Source organism: Marmota flaviventris, chromosome 10 (assembly GCF_047511675.1).
Source record: "Marmota flaviventris isolate mMarFla1 chromosome 10, mMarFla1.hap1, whole genome shotgun sequence".
Classification (NCBI taxonomy): Eukaryota; Metazoa; Chordata; class Mammalia; order Rodentia; family Sciuridae; genus Marmota; species Marmota flaviventris.
Window position 1 is genome coordinate 137,330 of NC_092507.1, and position 17,512 is coordinate 154,841.

The 17,512-nt window shown below is 60.9% G+C and overlaps 1 protein-coding gene across 7 annotated transcripts in view; it reads left to right on the forward strand.

The window, feature by feature from the left end:
• Nucleotides 1-17,512, forward strand: part of Samd11 (sterile alpha motif domain containing 11) — an 18,782-nt gene continuing 1,270 nt past the window's right edge. Inside the window, exons 1-12 of one of the 7 annotated variants that reach the window (XM_071617214.1) lie at nt 1-107; nt 2,176-2,267; nt 5,078-5,154; nt 5,831-6,012; nt 6,575-6,625; nt 10,148-10,272; nt 13,228-13,329; nt 13,566-13,700; nt 15,434-15,596; nt 16,494-16,609; nt 16,781-16,859; nt 16,934-17,445. In XM_071617214.1, the coding sequence (XP_071473315.1) occupies nt 16-107; nt 2,176-2,267; nt 5,078-5,154; nt 5,831-6,012; nt 6,575-6,625; nt 10,148-10,272; nt 13,228-13,329; nt 13,566-13,700; nt 15,434-15,596; nt 16,494-16,609; nt 16,781-16,859; nt 16,934-17,445 (1,726 nt within the window). In that variant the 5' untranslated portion in view covers nt 1-15. Of the gene's footprint in view, nt 108-162; nt 1,094-1,733; nt 2,056-2,175; nt 2,268-5,077; nt 5,155-5,830; nt 6,013-6,574; nt 6,626-10,147; nt 10,273-13,227; nt 13,330-13,565; nt 13,701-15,433; nt 15,597-16,493; nt 16,610-16,780; nt 16,860-16,933; nt 17,446-17,512 lie in introns of those variants that run through there. The other 6 variants (XM_071617215.1, XM_071617210.1, XM_071617213.1 and 3 more) reach the window with 6 other exon arrangements.

Below are 17,512 nucleotides of genomic sequence, written 5' to 3' on the forward strand. Positions count from 1 at the left end.
GCCGGGGCTGTTTAAATGGGCCAAGTTGTGGCGGCGGCGGCAGCGGCGGCGGCGGCGGCGGGAGTCTCCCAAGTCCCCGCCAGGCGGGCGCGCGCCAGTGGACGCGGGTGCGCGGCTGGGCAGCAGGGCGGGGCGGGGCGGGAGCTTGGGACCCCCGGGCAGGGCGGGGAGCGGGCCTGGCGACTCCGCGACTCCTCACTGCCCTGCGCAGCGGGCAGCAGGACTGCCCCAGGGCGCGGGCTCCAGTGGACTCCCGACGCCCCACTGAGCGCCAGCGCGGGGCACCTGCGGCGCAGGGCGAGTCGGTCTGTGATCAATAGCAGCTCTGGCAACACCATGTCTGGGTCCGCCGAGACCCCTCCAGCAGGCCGGGTAGCAGGCGGGGGCGGCCCGGCGGGCGGCGCGGCGGCGGCGGCGGCGGCGGCGGCGGCGGCGGCGGCGGCTTCGGGTGCCAGGGCGCAGTAGCGGGCGGGGTGGAAGCGCGGCCAGGCGCCTTCAGGGCCGGCGGAGACGCAACTCCAGCCAGGGCCAAAATAAGTTGCGCCGGCGACCGAGAGCCGGCTGCTGGTCCACTCGCGCGCCATGCCGGCGGTCAAAAAGGAGCTCTCGGGCCGCGAGGACCTGGCCCTGGCCCTGGCCACCTTCCACCCGACCCTGGCCGCGCTGCCTCTGCCTCCGCTGCCGGGCTACTTGGCCCCGCTGCCCGCCGCGGCAGCTCTGCCCCCGGCCGCCTCGCTGCCGGCCTCTGCTGCAGGCTATGAAGCACTGTTGGCTCCACCACTCCGGCCCCCGCGCGCCTACCTTAGCCTGCACGAGGCCACGCCGCACCTCCACCTGCCCCGAGACCCGCTAGCCCTCGAGCTCCTCTCGGCCGCCGCGGCCGCGGACTTCCAGCCGCTGCTGGACAACGGTGAGCCGTGCATCGAGGTGGAGTGCGGCGCCAACCGTGCTCTGCTCTACGTACGGAAACTCTGCCAGGGCAGCAAAGGCCCGTCCATCCGCCACCGCGGCGAGTGGCTCACGCCCAACGAGTTCCAGTTCGTCAGCGGCCGCGAGACGGCCAAGGACTGGAAGCGCAGCATCCGCCACAAAGGTGCGGCCGCCGTGGGGGCGCAAGCCGTCGTCCCTCTCCTTCGCTACTCGGGACCCGCGGGTCCGAGCCCTTCGCTCTGCCACTGGGGAGACTTGGTTTTGGCCCAGAGAGGGCGCTGCAGCTCCAGAGCTGCTGCAGGGACCCACACACCCCGCCTGCCCGGCACGGTTGCTTCAGTGGACACCGCAGAGCGCCCTCGGCCTCCACTGTCCGCCCAGTTCGGGCCACAGAGTGCTGGGGTCCCGAGCTACGCAGGAGCGGGCGCTCCCTCAGCTCGGCAGGTCTTTGTGAAGCCCCTGGGCCTCCAGGCCCAGAGGAAGTTTACAGGAAGTCGGGAGACGGGTTGGGAGGGACGCCTTCCCTCCCCAGGCTCGGAGCCACTGGTTCCCGCTCGAGTGGAGAGGTGCACGTGCGGCCGGGGTGCGAGTGCACACTGGTTGGGGCTGCGCGGGTAGGTGGGGCCGCGGGAGGAGGGCGGGGCGTGGGCGCGCGGAGCTGGAACAGTGTCAGCGAGACCTGGGGCAGCCTGTTTGGATGGTGACTCCAAAGGTGCGACAATACACCTTTGGGGGCCAGATCGGGGGCACCTGATAAGCGCGGCGACCGTCTGGCGCGGTGAGGGTCTTGGGAAGTTTGGGACCCGGTAGCGTTTGGTTTAGGAGTTCAGGCTCCGCAGTGGATGCCCTTTCCTGCACTGGGGACTGACGCAGGCCTGGGTCGCGACCGCGCCGCCGCTCACCAGTTTCCTAGCTCGACCTTCCACTGCCCTGCCACAGTTCGGGCGGGACCGGCTAAGAGAGGGTGGGGCAGGAGGAGGGGCGCCAGGGCTGAGAGGAAGCCGCCCTCCACCAGGGGAGGGCCTCGCCCAGGATTTGAGTTTCAGAGCCCAGCAGATCCCCTGCTCGTCTGCGAGGGTGGGGCGGGCAGCAGGCTCCGAAGTTGGACGACAGTGGGTTTGGAAGGTTGGTGTGCATTTCATACACCTTCCGGGAGTGGGGACTGGCTTTGCCGGTGACTGCGCCCCAGAGGCTCCATCTATGCCCTGACTGCCCCTCACCAGCTGTGCTCGGCTCTCCTCACAGGAAAAAGTCTGAAGACGCTTATGTCCAAGGGAATTCTGCAGGTGCATCCTCCAATCTGCGACTGCCCGGGCTGTCGAATATCCTCGCCTGTGGTGAGACCTGGGAATAAGCTGCCTTGGGATGTCTGGACTCCCCTGAGAGCCTGGTGATCTCTAAGACTGGGAGTCCTAACTTCAGCCCTCTGGGCATGCTGGAGGGAATCCTCCCAGGGCAGATGGGGTGGGTGGGGTTGCTTTGTGCTGTTCCAGACAGTTCCTGGGAATGGGTGGGAACCCTGGGTCACAGGATCCTCTCCTGTTTGGATGAAGGGTGGGTCCTGCCTGTTCTTGAGCAGCCTCCCTCATGGGTGTCTTGGAGCTACTCCTCAAGCCTTCCAGGTTCCAGGGTCTTCCCACTGTTATTGTCATTCATTGGGCCTGGGGACTTCCCTGTCCCAGGGCTGGAGATCACCAAGTCATCTGGCTCAGCAGAGAGAGGTGCTGGGTGCTGGCGCAGGACTCTTTTGAGGTGTAACAGTGATAGCTGGACAGGTTGCACATCTGGGTTATCCCAAGGCTTGAGCCTGAGTGGTGTGTGTCTTGGTGCTCCTAATGTTGAAGTGCTGCCCTGCAAGGGTCTGGACCTCGGAGGGTCCACGACATGGAGCCTGGGTGGGGCAGGGTCTTTGCCTGTAGGTGTCCAGAGAGCAAGAACCCCACCCAGGGTAGACAACCTATGGCCTCCCCACTGGCCTCGGGAGCAGGTATGACACTCCAGGCAGTGAGGAGTAGAGGGTTGATCTGAAAAGGAAATTGCCTCTAGAGAGGAAGCTCCCCCTGTGGGGTACCTCTAGGGACATGGGGGGGTGGAGGCTGCTGTTCCTAGATCCACCCAGCACTCCCCCTCTTATAGGAAGGAGCAGGAGGGGTGGAGGTACCAGTGGTCCTGAGAGGGCCCAGGCTGCCACCTTGGGTTTATTCCCTTTGGCCTGGTGGTGGGGTATCCTGGCTTCTTCGTGGGCTCTGCAGGGTGCACGCTGAGCAGGCTGGGAAATCTTGGACACATGGGTGCTGGCTGGGGAAGGAGAGCCACAGGCCCAGCCCACACCTGGTCTGCCACAGTCACAGCCTCAAGCCGCCCGCCATACACACTTGAGTCTACAGGAGCACAGGGCACCTGTACAAGAGCTCCCCAAGCAGGTGTGCAGAAGCACCTTTTGCTCGCTGTCACATACCTACTGGGCAAAAGATTGAAGTCCCTCTCCATCATTGCACCCCTTCAGGCAGCTGCAACTGGACGGGATCCTCTGGGTGCCCACCTCAGACTAGTCTGGGTTCTGTTTTCTGTTTGGATGGGAGTGCCCCACAGTTTCCGACCTGCCACCCCTGAGGCCTGCCACAAGAGAGGGGAAGAGGGTGGCCTGAGCTCAACATCTGCCATCACCTCAAGTGGCAATCTGAAGCGCAGAGAGGGATGGAGCTGCTGCCCTTCTGAAGCTCCCTGGTACCTGCCTGAATGAAGGGCGCTTCAGACCTGGGCCTGCCTGCCTCTCTGTGCCTGGTCGCTTCCTTGGAGGAATCTCCATGGATCCCCTTTCTAGCCCCAACCTGTTGGTGCACAGAGGCTGTCTCCACCCACCCTTGTGGCCAGTTTCAGAGGTGTGTGCACTTCACAGTCACAGATACTCCAGGGGTAGAATATGGTGTGCATGTGACTGTGCATGCTGGAACCCACTCTCACCATTTCAGAAGGGGTCAATTATTGGTTAGGAGCCAGGTTCTCAAATTTGTTGAGCAGTGGGGAGCTAAGTCTCCGATGTATGGGGGGGCATGTGTTCCCCATCCTGGGGCAGGGTTAGAGTGGCCATCTGGGTTCTCAGCATGCTCCCCCCCATAGAGTTTCCCCCAAGAGCCACCCCAGACCTATCCTTCCAGGGTGCTTTCAGGGCATACCAGGGACTGGAAGTTCCTGTGCCCAGCTCTGTGCCTCATGGGGCTAAGACTGGCATATAGCCTGGGCTCCTTCCCAGCCAGCCGGTCCTGGCCCCCTTCCAAGTAGCAGTCTTATAGACTCTGTGTCCCCCTCTTCTCTTCCCACAGATGAGAGGCAGAGAGATGTTTACTCCTAGTCTGGGTTCTACTTTCTGTTTGGATGGGAGTATTTCTGCCACAAAAGAGGGGAAGCAGGTGGCTTTGAGAAAATACTCCTTTTCTTTTCAAGAGAGTATTTCACCTAAGGCTGATAGGTGACTGAGGAGAAGGGCAGAGCTCATCTCCAGATGCCTGGCACTGGGCTTTGGCAGGCTGGACAAGGCAGAGCCATGGGGCCAAGGGGTGTTGAAAATGATACCAAACCTATGGATTGACAGAGGCCGAGGCATAGGTGGGCACTCACCACTGCCGTCTCCCTGGGCTCTGCTGTCACTGGACCCTGTCATCCTGTGGGCTGGCCCTGGCCCCATGCCACCATGCCCTTGTGTTGCTATTTCGCTCCTCACCATGTTACAGAGGGAAACAGAGGGTATCCTGGGCAGACCCCAGCAGATGTGTGAGGGCAGGTGTGGGGGATACTGTGGCTCCCAGAGCTGGGGGAGGGAGCGCTGAGCTGGGCAGAGCCAGGCATCGGAGATGATGTGGTGCTGAATCTGAAGAGAAGCGTCCTTGCAAGGACAGGACTCCATGCCGCAGCCCACCTCAGGATCCTGGATGACCTAGGGCAGGGACCCTCGTTGACCCCTTCCTCACTGAGCTCATGCGTGTGGTGAGGATCAACTCTTTCTGGCAATGGGAGGGCTGAACGGAGAGGAAAGTAGATACTCTGAAAGCCCATGCAGCCTCTGAGCCAGCAGCCTCTTAACCAAGTAAGAAAAAACCTCTGTACACTGGGAAATAATCAACGGCTTTTTTTCTTTTCCCTGGGGCAGCAGGACCTGGAGCCAGGAAGCCAGGACTGGGGCCACACACTCCTATCCACCGCTCTGTGCAGAAATGTGTGAGCCAGGTGCAGAGCTCCAAGCTTGAGCATACACAGCGCCACACACTTACACATGGTGCAGGGGGGCGCTGAGGAGAGAAAGGAGCCATCAGGGCTGGGGAACAAAGGGTCGGGGCTGTTAGTGCTCTCAGGCGGCCTGTGGATCCCAGACCTGCATTTTGCAAGGGACCAGCGGTCTCAGACAGACTTCCCCTGAGCTGGGCTCTTCATGGTGCTAACAAAATAGCAAAGAGGGGCTGGGGCTGCCGCTCAGTGGCAGAGTGTTTTGTGAGGCCCTAGTTTCACCAGCACTGCAAAAGAAAAACAAAAGTGACTTTGCTTGTTGATATTGCTGTCAGTTTTCAGGACTGACAGGAGATGGGATGTCAGCCAGACACGTTTAGAGGGACCTGCTCCCTGACTGCATACCCACCAGGACCAGCCCCATGATCCCTGCCCCAGGCTGTATGCACAATCCCAGAAGACTCTGGGGACCCAGGGAAGGAGCTGAGGGTCATAGCTCAAGCGTCCCCAGGGCTCCCTGCCACCGTGTGGGCACCCACACTCAGGCTGGGCATGCAGAACAGCCCACACTCTCCTGTCCTCACAGGCTGTGCCTGCAGCAATGAGGCCCCTGGGCCTTGGCCCAGGCCCAGGAGGCTGATGTCTAGCCTAGCCTTAACGTTCTCCTCCTCCTGCCCAGAACCGGGGGCGGCTGGCAGACAAAAGGACAGTGGCCCTGCCCCCTGCACGCTCCCTGAAAAAGGAACGGAACCCCAGCTTTTCGGCCAGTGATGGTGACAGTGATGGAGGTGGCCCAGCCTGTGGACGGCAGCCAGGCTTGAAGCAGGAGGATGATCCGCATGTCCGGATCATGAAGAGAAGGTACTTATTCCAGAGCTGGGCCAGGAGGCTCAGGCTCCTGTGGAAGGGGGCACCAAGACCAGGGCTCTTCTGGAATGCTGCTGTGGGGCGGGGGTACAGGCAGAAGCTGTCCTCTCTCCTGAACTGGCGCCCTGGCACCTTGTTCTGCCTCAGCCATGCCATGGTCACTTCTGGGTAGGGGTTGGCAAGCAGAGAGACCCAAGGTCCGGTACCCACCTGGGCTGACACCCACAGCCTCCCAGAAGCTTGTTTCCTGATATGGTCCTCGTCCTGCCAGCACCTAGGGGTTGGGTGTCTGTGAGTAAGGATGGTGGGGGCTGTGGTGCCTGGTGTTGCCCGGGGCTGTTCAGCATGCTCTTCCTCCTCATCTCTGGGAGGCCAGAGCATCTCAAGCCCTTGGGTTTGTTCAGTGGAAGCTGCCACCAGGTTGAACTGGGCATGAGGTGCCACCCTCATTACTGCCCTGGCTTCTGGCTGGTGGGATGTTAAGAGTCAGGCCCACACCCCGCTGCTGTCTCTATGCCAGTAATGGAGCCACTAACCCTCTTTTCTCTCCCGGTAGAGTCCACACCCACTGGGATGTGAACATCTCCTTCCGAGAGACATCTTGCAGGTAGGAGCCTGGCTTGGGCAGGGGCAGCTGTTGCCATTTCTCCTTGGTCCTACCCACCCTGCCTCCCTCCTCTGCCCATGGTCTTTTATCTTGTCCTCTGTCCCAGTCAGTGTGAGCCAGTGTGGGCCATGCGGTTGCCAGGCCGGTTTTGATGTGTGTCCTTACCTGGCCTGGACGGTAGGTGGCATGGTGCCCAACTGAGATCAGGAGGCCCATCTCAGCCAAGTGCAGACATGGGCAGGGTTCTAGGCAGCCCACCCGTGGAGACAAAGCATGCTATGACCCTCACCACTGGGCTGTCCGTTGGAGCCCAACAGCTCTAAGATGAGGCTGTGATTTTCACCTCTCACCCTCCCAGAGACCCACCAGGGGGTGAGAATGGTGATGTGTGAGCAGGTTCTTGAAGGATGCATAGGAGTTCACTGGGAAAAGGTGGTCTGCCAAGCTGTGGAGGGATGAAGGGTGGGCTGGAAGGAAGGAGAACGGGAACTTGGCAGGTCTGGCTCAGTGGGATGCTAAAAGGTCTGCACCTTAGCCGCTGGACCAGTTGGGCTTTGTTCTCCAAGCTGAGCAAGCCACAGAAAGTTCCTGAGCAGGGAGTGACCAGGTATGTGTTTTGGAAAGATCCTTCTGGGGACCCTGGCAGGCTGTGGTTTCCTCACATGGATTTGGGTTATGGAAACAGGCTGGGGCCTGTGAATCCAAGACATAGAGGATAAAAAAGAAGCCCCCGAGGAGGAGGTCAGGTGTCAGGGGCCCAGTTCCTGCTCCCAAGGGGCAGGGGCTGGTTTCTGGTTATTGGGGCCAAGTTTTTCCCCGGGGCTTCAAGGGGAGCACCACAGGAAGGGCCTGATGGGGAGCAGTGGGCACCAAGGGCAGGGAAAGCCTCTTGTGACTCAGGCTGTGGGTGCCTGGCCTCCCCAGCCCAGCTGCAGGAAGGCAGCTTGTCCTGCATCTCTAGCCAGAGGTGTCATTATTTATGTCTTCAAGAACGTCTGGATCCTGGAGCCGAATTACAATAAAAACATCTTTAAACTTATTTCCACCTCATTTTGGAGTTGCCAGCTCAACTGATCATTTTTATGAACCGTCATGAACATTGATGACATTTTATGAGCCTTTTACTCTGGACGCTACAGGATAAATCTGCCAGCAAGGCCTGCAGGGAAACCCAATGGCTGTGCCTCCCCTCCGGACCTGCACCCCCTTGGGGTACACCTGGCCTTGGGGTGCGGGGAGGCCCGGGAGTCCCGTGCTGGGCTCTCACCAGTACTGGCTGCTGCAGCCTGGGCTGTGCCCGGGAGGAAGCCAGGCCTGCGTTAGTGGAGACCCTGGTCCCACAGAGGATCCAGAGGGGCAAGGATGACTTTCTGGATTTCATTAAAGGGAAGGTTACAGTTCTGGAGAAGAGCACACCCCAGAGGACTAACAGCCCATCATTTCCCGTCTGCTAACAGCCCCCAGTGTCTGGACAAGGAGGGCTGTGGACCGCCAGCTGCCTCACACTGGGTCACCAACTGTCTTTGTCCCATCCCAACTGTCTGTCCATCCCCATTCGTCTGTCACTCTTCACTGGTCTGTCTGCCTCTTGCATCTGTCTGTCCTCTTCGTCCTTCTGACCAGTCCTGCTGGGGATGCCTGCTGCTGGCTGCAAGTAGAGGCCCAGGGCCCCTCTGCCCTGTGATGCCCCTGCAGCATTGCTTGCAAGAAGGGCCTTCTAGGCCCCTGACTTTCTAGGGCCCCCAGCTGGCGAAGGCTACATGAGAGAGTTGGGGTGGGGAGGCCCTCAGGGGGGAGTCGGGTCTCGCCCTTCTCCTGGCCTCCTCACAACCCTCCCTGCAGTCTTCCTGACCCTGCCCCAGTCTCTTCCCCACGTGCCACAGCAGCCTGCTGAGGCCTTGCCTGTGTGTAGTGGCCCCATACTGTGAAGACAGGTGCGGAGCTCTCAACTCTCCAGCCTGTGTGTGAGTCTCTTGGCATTTTTTTTTTTTTTTTTTAATGAACCCAGCATAATTTGTTCAGTGAGTAACTGAGTGACCAGAACAGGTTTTCAGGACTGGCCCATCTTGGGACCTGAGGAACGAACCCCCAAGGCAGGGACTTGGGTGTGGAATGCAAGGGCAGGTCCTGTCTAGCCAAGGGTTGGCCCCCATGGGCCTGCACCTCGAGAGCCCGGGTAACCCCCAAGTGAGACAGAGCCGCTAGCTGTCATTGAGGCTGGTCCCAGATGCAGGTGCTGCTGGGGGTCCAGGCCAGGGCTCACAGGAGATTACTGTGCTCACCTCTCCAGTCCCTGGAAGCAGGAAGTGTCCGGTGCACTGCGGGGAGAAGCTCCACAGCAGCTGCAGCCCTGTACCCGGCCAGCCCAGGCCCTTTCCCCATGCTGAGGACAGCAGTGCTGTCCAACAGCCCCCATCAGTGAGGATGATGGGGGATGAGCCTCGTGAGATTAATCCCATAAAGTACTTACTCCCCACCTGCCTCCCGCCTTCACGGGGGGGGGGGGGGGGGGGGGAGAACCTACATCTGGGTCTCTTAGGGGCTCTGGGGCCGCCCCGGGGTATCTGGTGCTGAAACTGATCTGCTTAGGGCCTGGCCCTGGATTAGCCTGGCTCCTGCCAGCCCGGGCTGGAGGCTGGGGGCTATTTAATAAGGTTCAGGGTCGGTTCCTAGGTCACTGTGAGGAGGCTCTGCTAGTGTCAGTGCTGCTGAAGAGGCTGCTCCACCACAGGTGGGCCGGGAGGGCATTGCTGGGGCACTGGGCTTCCCTGCCCCTGCTCTATTTGGCCTTGACTTCCTGTCCCCTCCTTCTTTGTTGATGATGGGGTTGCTCACATAACCCCAGGGGTGCCCCACTTTCTCCTCCCTCTTCTCTCTGGGGCTGTGGGTGAGGGCTCAGCAGGAGGGAGAAGGGACAAAGAATCACATGCAGGGTTATTCCAAGGCCAGGCCTGGGTGCACCCTGGGGATCACAGGTGTCCTGAGCCGGCCAGTGCATCTCCTGGGGCCACAGGTACCATGCCAGGGCAGAGTCTTTTTACCTACGGGACTTTGGTCTGAACCTCAGTTTCCTTATTTGGAGAAATGAGGGCCCCAAGAGGGTGTTGCAAGTTTTAACCAAAGTGGCATGTGCCAGGTGCTTGCTTCAGAGCTGGCAGCACATGGGTGACAGTGTGCCCTCTATGTGCCTGTCCCGTGAGACAGCAGGGCCGTCCCGTCCTCCCTCTGAGGCAGGGAGCCGAGCACAGCGCTGCCTCTTTGGAGAGAGGAAGGTGGGAGGGGCTGCTCTGGCTCGGCACAGACCAGCTGGGTGCTGGAGTGGGGTCCAGGTGCCATGTCTCTGCTTTCTCTTGGCCTGCCTGGTGAGGGTGCAGAGGTGTGGCATCCCGAGCCCACAGAGGTCTGCACACACATCAGCACGCTCAGTGCACGCTGTCCTCAGCCCCAAGCACCCTGTACTCATGCTCATCAGGTTGCACTGCCAAGGCTCATGGCTCCATCCTCTGTCTTGCTCTGCTGCAGCCAGGACAGTGACCTTCCCACACTCATATCCAGTGTGCACCGAAGCCGCCACCTCGTTATGCCCGAGCACCAGAGCCGCTGTGAGTTCCAGAGAGGCAGTGTGGAGGTTGGCTTGGGACCCACAGGTGAGGAGGCCCATGGGTCCTGAGGGCGATGATGGGGCTGCCAGGGCCACAGCAGCTCTGCCTAGGGACAGCCACCCTCCCTGTGTCTGTTCAGCAGCTCTGGAAGTCTTGGCGGGCAGCCAGGGAGGCCAGCAGAGGAGGCGGGAGGTGTGAGGCCGGCTGTCCCCTGGGGCTCCATGTGATGGTAATTGTGTTAATCCCAGCCAGTCAGGCAGACTGGCGGCAGAGGGCGGCTCCAGTGTGGCTGCTGCTGGGGTGGGCTTGGAGTTTCGAGGCCAGCCACCCCCTCCTCACAAGACAGGCACAGGCAAAGACCTTCCAGAGCTCAGAAACAATGCCCACCTCCCACCAAACCCACAGGGCATGTTGGCCTTGTCCTGCTTCTCAGGCGACCTGGGAGGGAAAGGGCCCATCCCCTGCAGCCTGGACCTCTTCAGGTAGGCCAAGAGGGTGCTGGCCCAGGAGCTTCCAGGGCCACCAAGGAGATCTGGTTCCTGGAGGCAACAGGAACTCAGAGGGAGAGAGCAGCTTGGGGACCAAGGCAGTCTCCCAAGGAGCAGGTCATGAGGGGTTGCAAGATGCCACCGCTGAGAGTGGGCACAACTTGACCTCAGGGGCCTTGTCACATGGACCCTGGACAGGGTTGTTTCTGACAATGGCTACTGCTTTGGGAAAGCAGGGTGGGCATCACCCACCACCCTGGATACTCCCAACAGAGTCCCCATGAGCCCAGAAGGCCTTTGTGGATGGGGGTGGGGGTTGCTTCTGGAGCTGCTTTGGAGGTGGCTGAGCAAGAGGCTGATAAAATCTAATTGCCCCATCGATCGGGCGGAGCCGAGGGAGCCCCTCAGTGATTGAGATGTTCTGAGGCAGCAGGCCCTCCCCTGCCTATGTACAACGTCCTCAGGTACACAGGCCTGCGTGTGCCCTGTGTGTCTGCTGCAGGCCTTACTCACCTGCCAGGTAGCCCTCCACACTCTACAGTGAGTGCAGGTCACATGCTGTGCACAGCTGCCAGGATGCTGTGTGTGTGTGTGCGCGCGCCTGCCAGGTCTGCAGCTCCCAGTGGGCTTCCTCTGGGCCCTGCAGGGGTCTTTACCTGTCACCAACTCTTCTTCCTTCCTGTGGCTCAAGGGGCTGTCCCTCGAGCCACAGCTTCCTGGGCCCTAGACAGGAAGGATCCCAGAGGACTGAGGAGCTCAGCGCAGGTCTTGTGACTTTGTGGTCCACCCCTGGTACGTGTGTCTGCCTCCTGTCACTGCCTACATCAGCTGTGACTCTGAGCTTATGCAGTCTCCTCGAGGCAGCTACAAGGCTGGGTCTCACTGTGGGGCACTCCAACCCCAGTATCACCTCCCCCAAGCTGTGACTCTCAAGCTCCCCAGGAGCAGAGAAGCCCAGCAAGGAGGCAGGCGGGAGTTGCCACTGTTGAAACAGGGAGCAGACTGCAGAGGTTACCCCTGCTGACCCCTGAGCATGTACAGGGAGCAGGAGATGGGCAGCAGGTGTGGAGACAGGCTGCAAGACCCACTCCCTGCCTGGTGCGCTCAGAGTGCCCTCCTGCTTGCTGGACTCTGACATGCAGCTCATGATGCCCATGTGCACCTGAGTGCCCTCCATCTGTCCTACAGGGTCTGTCTGACCTGACCCCTCATGCAGGCAGTGGGGACTGTCCCCTGTCTTTGGGGCAGGGCCTGGGGCCAGCCAGCTAGACCAGTGGCAGTGAGGTGGCTGAGATCAATAAGTTATTAGCACCATTCTGTCAGCTGTAATGTGGAGATTGATCGGTGCTCTTGCTGCCGCCGCACTTCCCTAGCCTGATAAAAATGACAGATTAAAGGAATAAGGAAAAGGAATTAGGCTCCTGAGCTGACAGCAGGGCTTCCTGGGGGCACAGGTTTGGGACCCCCAAGTACCAAGGTGTCATGAAAGGCTTGAGTTACACAAGGAGCAGCCCCTCATCCCCGCCACCCTGGGTCTTGTGAGGAGGAAGAGATGCCAGAGGCAATAGGGTCTGACCTGGAGGCCAGGATGATGACATGCTATCAGCAGGGCCCCCTGATGTCAGGGTCCTCAGGAGGAAGCAGAACTTGGGGGTGCAGGGACAAGTTTGGAGATGGACCTGTAGATGTGTGTGGCTTTTATTTTTATTCAATTTTTATGGTACTGGGGATTGAACCCAGGGCTTCTCACATGTGAGGCAAGCACTCTACCAACTGAGCTATATCCCCAGCCCTGTGTGTAGCTTTTGATGTGGAGATGTGATCTCTAGAGGGGATAGTATAGGAATAGGCAGACCAGGAGCAAGGCACATAGGGTCTGTGTAGGGCAGGTGAGCTGTCCAGGGGTGACCTTTGGAGCACAGAGCCTGGCTGGGCAGGTATGTGCTTGCCAAGGCTAAGTGCAGCAAAGAGAAGGGTCTTGCTTTGGGTGCAGAGAGGAGGGCCCCACTGAGCACACCCCTTGTGTGGGGAGTGACATGTGCCTTCCTGACTGACTCTCCTCCCCAGCACCTGCGTAGCCCACCCAGCCCAGCTCAGAAAGGGAAGGTAGTTCTGTTCTCCAGGAGAAGCTGAGGTGGGCTCATTAGCACACATGGGAATGGACTGGCTGGTCAGGGGCAGCAAGAGGCCCGTGGGGACACAGTCACAGTCACGTGTCACACCCATCACTTCTATTCAAATGCAGCCTGGGGCCCAGGGTCAGGGCTGCCGTCTTTCCTTGCCTTGCTCCATACCTGTCATGATGTCCTCCGGCCAGCTGGGCTCACCAGGTGGAAGCCTGGGACCCAGGGCTGGCAAGGCCTTGCCCCCCCAGAACCAAGGATGCTCCTGAGTGGAGGGGACTGGGGCTCACTAGACTGAGCTGGGGCAGGGGTGGGTCTTCCCCACCTGGTCTTCCCTGCATCCTCCTCCAGTCCCTGAGACTGGGTGTGGCTCACTCCACCCTCTGCAGGTGGCTTGCTAGGCAAGAGACTGGGCTGCTCCCCGCACGTCACCAGTGACTGCTCTTCAGAGAAGAAGGCCCGAAGCGAGTCTGAGTCTGAGTACCCTCGAGGTGGGAGCCCAACCCAGGGAGGAGGGACAGGTCACTGGAGGAGGAAGCAGTAACTGAGTGCTTGGAAGTGTTGTTAGACCTTCCAAAAGGGGCAGGTGTGCACAGAGGAGGGACTTGGGTTTCGCAGCAGGGGTGGAAGGTCTTAGGCTTAGGGTGAGGTGTGCCTTCCCGACTTGCCTCTCCGCCTTGGTAGTATTTCAAGGAAAATCCCCTCCCTATGTGCTACCCCAACGCAGAGACTCTGCTGCTGCCAGAGCTGAGACCCAGCATGGCGCCTGAGGACCACTACCGCCGGCTGGTTTCCGCTCTCAGTGAGGCTGGCAGCTTCGAGGAACCACAGCGTCTCTACCACCTGGGCCTCCCCAGCCATGGTATGTGCCCTCCCCACCTGCCCCCCACACACACACCTGTGTACACTCTCAGTTGCCTCTCCACCCCAGAAGAGGGTGTTGGCTGCTGACATCAAGACCGGGATTGGATCTGACAGTGACCCCCAGCCCTTTGTGGGTAGGCGATGAGGCCTGGCTGCCCCAGGTCTTGTTCCAAGTCCCCACTTTTCATCACATTCTCAGGATCCCCTCCAGGCATGCACACAGCTTACTCAGGGGTGAGTCCAGGTGAGAGGAAGGGGTAGGGGCTTGACTAAGCCTACCTGCCCCCTATCCAGGAGACCCTGTGGTCTGTGCCCATTCTCCTGACTCCCACAGCAGTTGGTGCACAAATTTAAGTCAGTGGACGCTGACCTGTGGTCACACTGAAATAGTGCCAGATCCTTGTCCTGCATGGGGGGCAAGCATCCCGGAAAGACAGGACTAAGAGGCAGCTGTGTTTGGCCACCATGGCCTCCTGGATGCCAAGAGAGGCCCAGCTGGAGGCTGGGATGAGGCTCTTGCCCCTCTCCACTCACTGGGTCTGCTCTGTCCCTTGTGGTCATAGCCCAGGGAGCAGTCAGATACCTGTCCACCTGCACTCTAGCCTCACAGGCTAGGCTCCTGCTAGGTAAACTTGGCTTTTATGGTAGGAGGTGGATGGGGTACGGTGAATGGGGCAGGATTTCCTCTCCTTGCACAAGGCACCGTCCCCCAGGGCGGCTTAGCCACCAAGAGTCTGAATAATTCACCAAATGTTAATAATTTAAAAATCTTCCCTTTTAATTGCTTTCCCTGCCCTGCCTGGGGCCGGCTCTGCTGGCCTATGTGGGGGAGGGAGCGTGGTCGCGGCCGCCAGGGAGCTGCTGTCAATCACTGTGCGCACCGCCCAGCCTAGGAGCCGGCTGCAAATAGCTGCGACCGCGGGCTGGAGGGCGGGGGCGCGGGCCCCGCTGGGATCGACGCGGGCGGCCGCGCCGGCTAGGCTCTGCGGGCTGGCACCCAGCCCAGGGCAGACCCACCTCCGCTTTTCGGGTAATTAATTTATAAACAGAGGCGGCGGCTCAGCGGCAAAGCTACGCAAAGGGGGGTGGCGGGGACTCGGAGGCCGGGCCCTGGGCAGGAGCACAGTGCATCAAACCACTGCACGTCCCGGCGTCCAGAGATTGTGGCCGGTGTGCCCGCAAGGACGCGTATGCATGGGCCTGGTGTGGTCTTGCTGGATGCTGACCCTATGCAACCACTGCTGGATGACCGATGTGGACGGATGTTGGCGTATGCTGGTGTGGCCACGTGTACAGGTTCAGTTTCCTGCCTCCCATCTAGGAGGCGGTCACCTGGTGGAGTCTGGAGACCCACTCCTAGACTTGTCACAGTGATCTCCAGGAACTGGTCCATGCTCTCATGGATCCGTGCACAGTCCCTCCCCTCCAGGCTCCAGCCTCAGGTTCCACAGCCTTGCATACCAGCACTGGGCTTTCCTGCCACCTCACGTTCCTTCCAGGTCCTCCTGCAAACCTGTCTCCCCTGCCCTGGGGCTGCTCCTCCTGCCCCAGTGACTGACATCGGGGCTGGCACACAGCAGGGATGGTGTGGAAGTGGGCCCCTGGTTCCCTTTCTCCTGGGCTCCCCTGGGCCAGTGTCCTGTGCTCACTAGGATGAGGGGAGAAGTCCAGGGAAAGCTGGGCCTCAGGGTCGCTGCTGTTGCCCATCCCCTACCCTCCCACACCCCCCAGATCTCCTGAGGGTCCGGCAGGAGGTAGCAGCTGCAGCTCTGAGGAGTCCCAGTGGCCTGGAAGTTCACCTGCCCTCATCCACAGCAGGTCAGCGCCGGAAGCAGAGCCTGGCTCAGCACCGGGAGAACACGGCTCCAGCTGTTGCCCCGTCCTTCTCAGAGAGGTACTGGGGCTTGGTATCTGACTTCTGCAGGCCCCATAGCCTGAACCTTCCACCCACTTACTCCTCCCCGATTGCAGCTGCACAGTCATGTGGGTATTGCCTGTTTTGGGTTTAGGGTCTGTTGGGCAAAAAGTTCCTGAGGCCGCCTGAGCTGGGCAGAGGCCCAGGAAAACATTTCCTGGGCAGTATGTACTGGGGTGCCAACAACCCTGGGCAGGAATGTGAAGGGTCACTCTTGTTTCTTTGTTGAGCAACTGGGAACCAGCAAAATCCAGGTGCCCCTGGGACAGTGAGGGGGGTGAGGTTGGGGGAGCAGAAGGCAGATCGGCTGGAAGTCTGGAAACCCAGCCCAAAGTAAGTCGGGAGGGGTCGGCCAGAGGACTAGAACTGGGGGAGGAGGGAAGCCCGCTTCGCCAGTTCAGACACACTAGCGGTCTGGGGAGACGGCCTCCCGGGCGGGCGGGGACAGGGGGCGACCTGTAGACAGCAGGGAAGCGCTCAGGGATGGGGCCCCCGCAGCGGGCGCACCGCCCCCCACCGCCGAGCGCGGCGTCTGCAGCTGCCGCCGCCTCCGGATTGCGGCTAATTACGCTTCGTGCCCCCGGCAGCGCGGGGCCGCTATGGGGAGGAGGTGGGGAGGATGGGCCCCGCGCGGTAATTACCGCTGCAGTCGCCACGGCCCGCCGGGTCAGCGCCTCCTCCGAGATTAATTGGCGCCGCCGGCGGGGGCGAGAGCGGGGGCAGCGCTCGACCCAGAGCCATAACGAGCGGCACATCGACCGCCCGCAGGGCCAGCAATTAGCGGCGACGGGGATGCGCTTGGAGGTGGTTACGGGAATCCGGGGCGCGGAGGGGGCCGGGCAAGCCACGCACGCCCCTCAGTCCTGCCTTTCGCAGGGAGCTGTCGCAGCCGCCCCCTTTGCTGTCGCCCCAGAATGCCCCCCACATCGCCCTGGGCTCCCATTTCAGGCCCCCTTTCTTGGGGGTGCCATCGGCTCTGTGCCAGACTCCAGGTAAGGAATAGGCAGGTGTGCACGTCTTTTATGTCCTATGGGCACGCTCCTTGAAACTAGTCCTGTAAGGACGCCCATTAATGTCGAGGACCGACCAAGGTGGTGCAGAGGGCCAATTCATCAGGCCAGCACCATTTGACCACTTGGCCCTGGTCTGTCCCTTTTCCCCAGGGTACAGCTTCCTGCCCCCCGCCCAGGCGGAGATGCTCGCCCGGCAGCAGGAGCTCCTGCGTAAACAGAACTTGGCCCGGTAGGTGCGGCCAAAGCCGGGAGGGGAGGTGGGTGGCACTAGCGCTCAAGCTGATCCTACTACTCCTGGCCTAGGCTAGAGATGTCCGCGGAGCTGCTTCGCCAGAAAGAGCTGGAGAACACACACCGGCCACAGCTGCCGGCGCCTGAAGCGGCCCTGCGGGCCCCAGACAGTACAGAGGAGCTACAGAGGCGCGGGGCCATGCTGGTGCTGAAACATAGCTCCGCGCCGCTTCTGGCCCTGCCTTCACAGGGTGTCTCTGGTCCGGAGCCTCCAACCTCGCCCCGGGAGCCTGCTGGCAGAGCACCGCGCAAGGGGGGCCCTAGTTCTGCCTCAGTTCGGCCCAGCGAATCCAAGGAGACAACAGCATCTGGGCTCTGGGCTCAAGATGTCTCACAAGAGCCCCCCAAGGACTCAGATATCGGAGAGGACCTGGAGATAGCACCGACAGGGGGCCGGGGCTCCACCCCAGGTCAAGCCCTAGGAGGGACCAGCACTGAGGGAAAGGGGCTTCTTTCGGGGTCCACCCTGCCCCCTCCACTGTCCCTGGGCTTCCCCTACTCGGTCAGCCCATACTTCCACACAGGTGGGTGTGGAGACCCAGGCCAGCCACCCTTGGAGGTCTTGCACGGGGAGGGGGTGCAGGGCCTCCA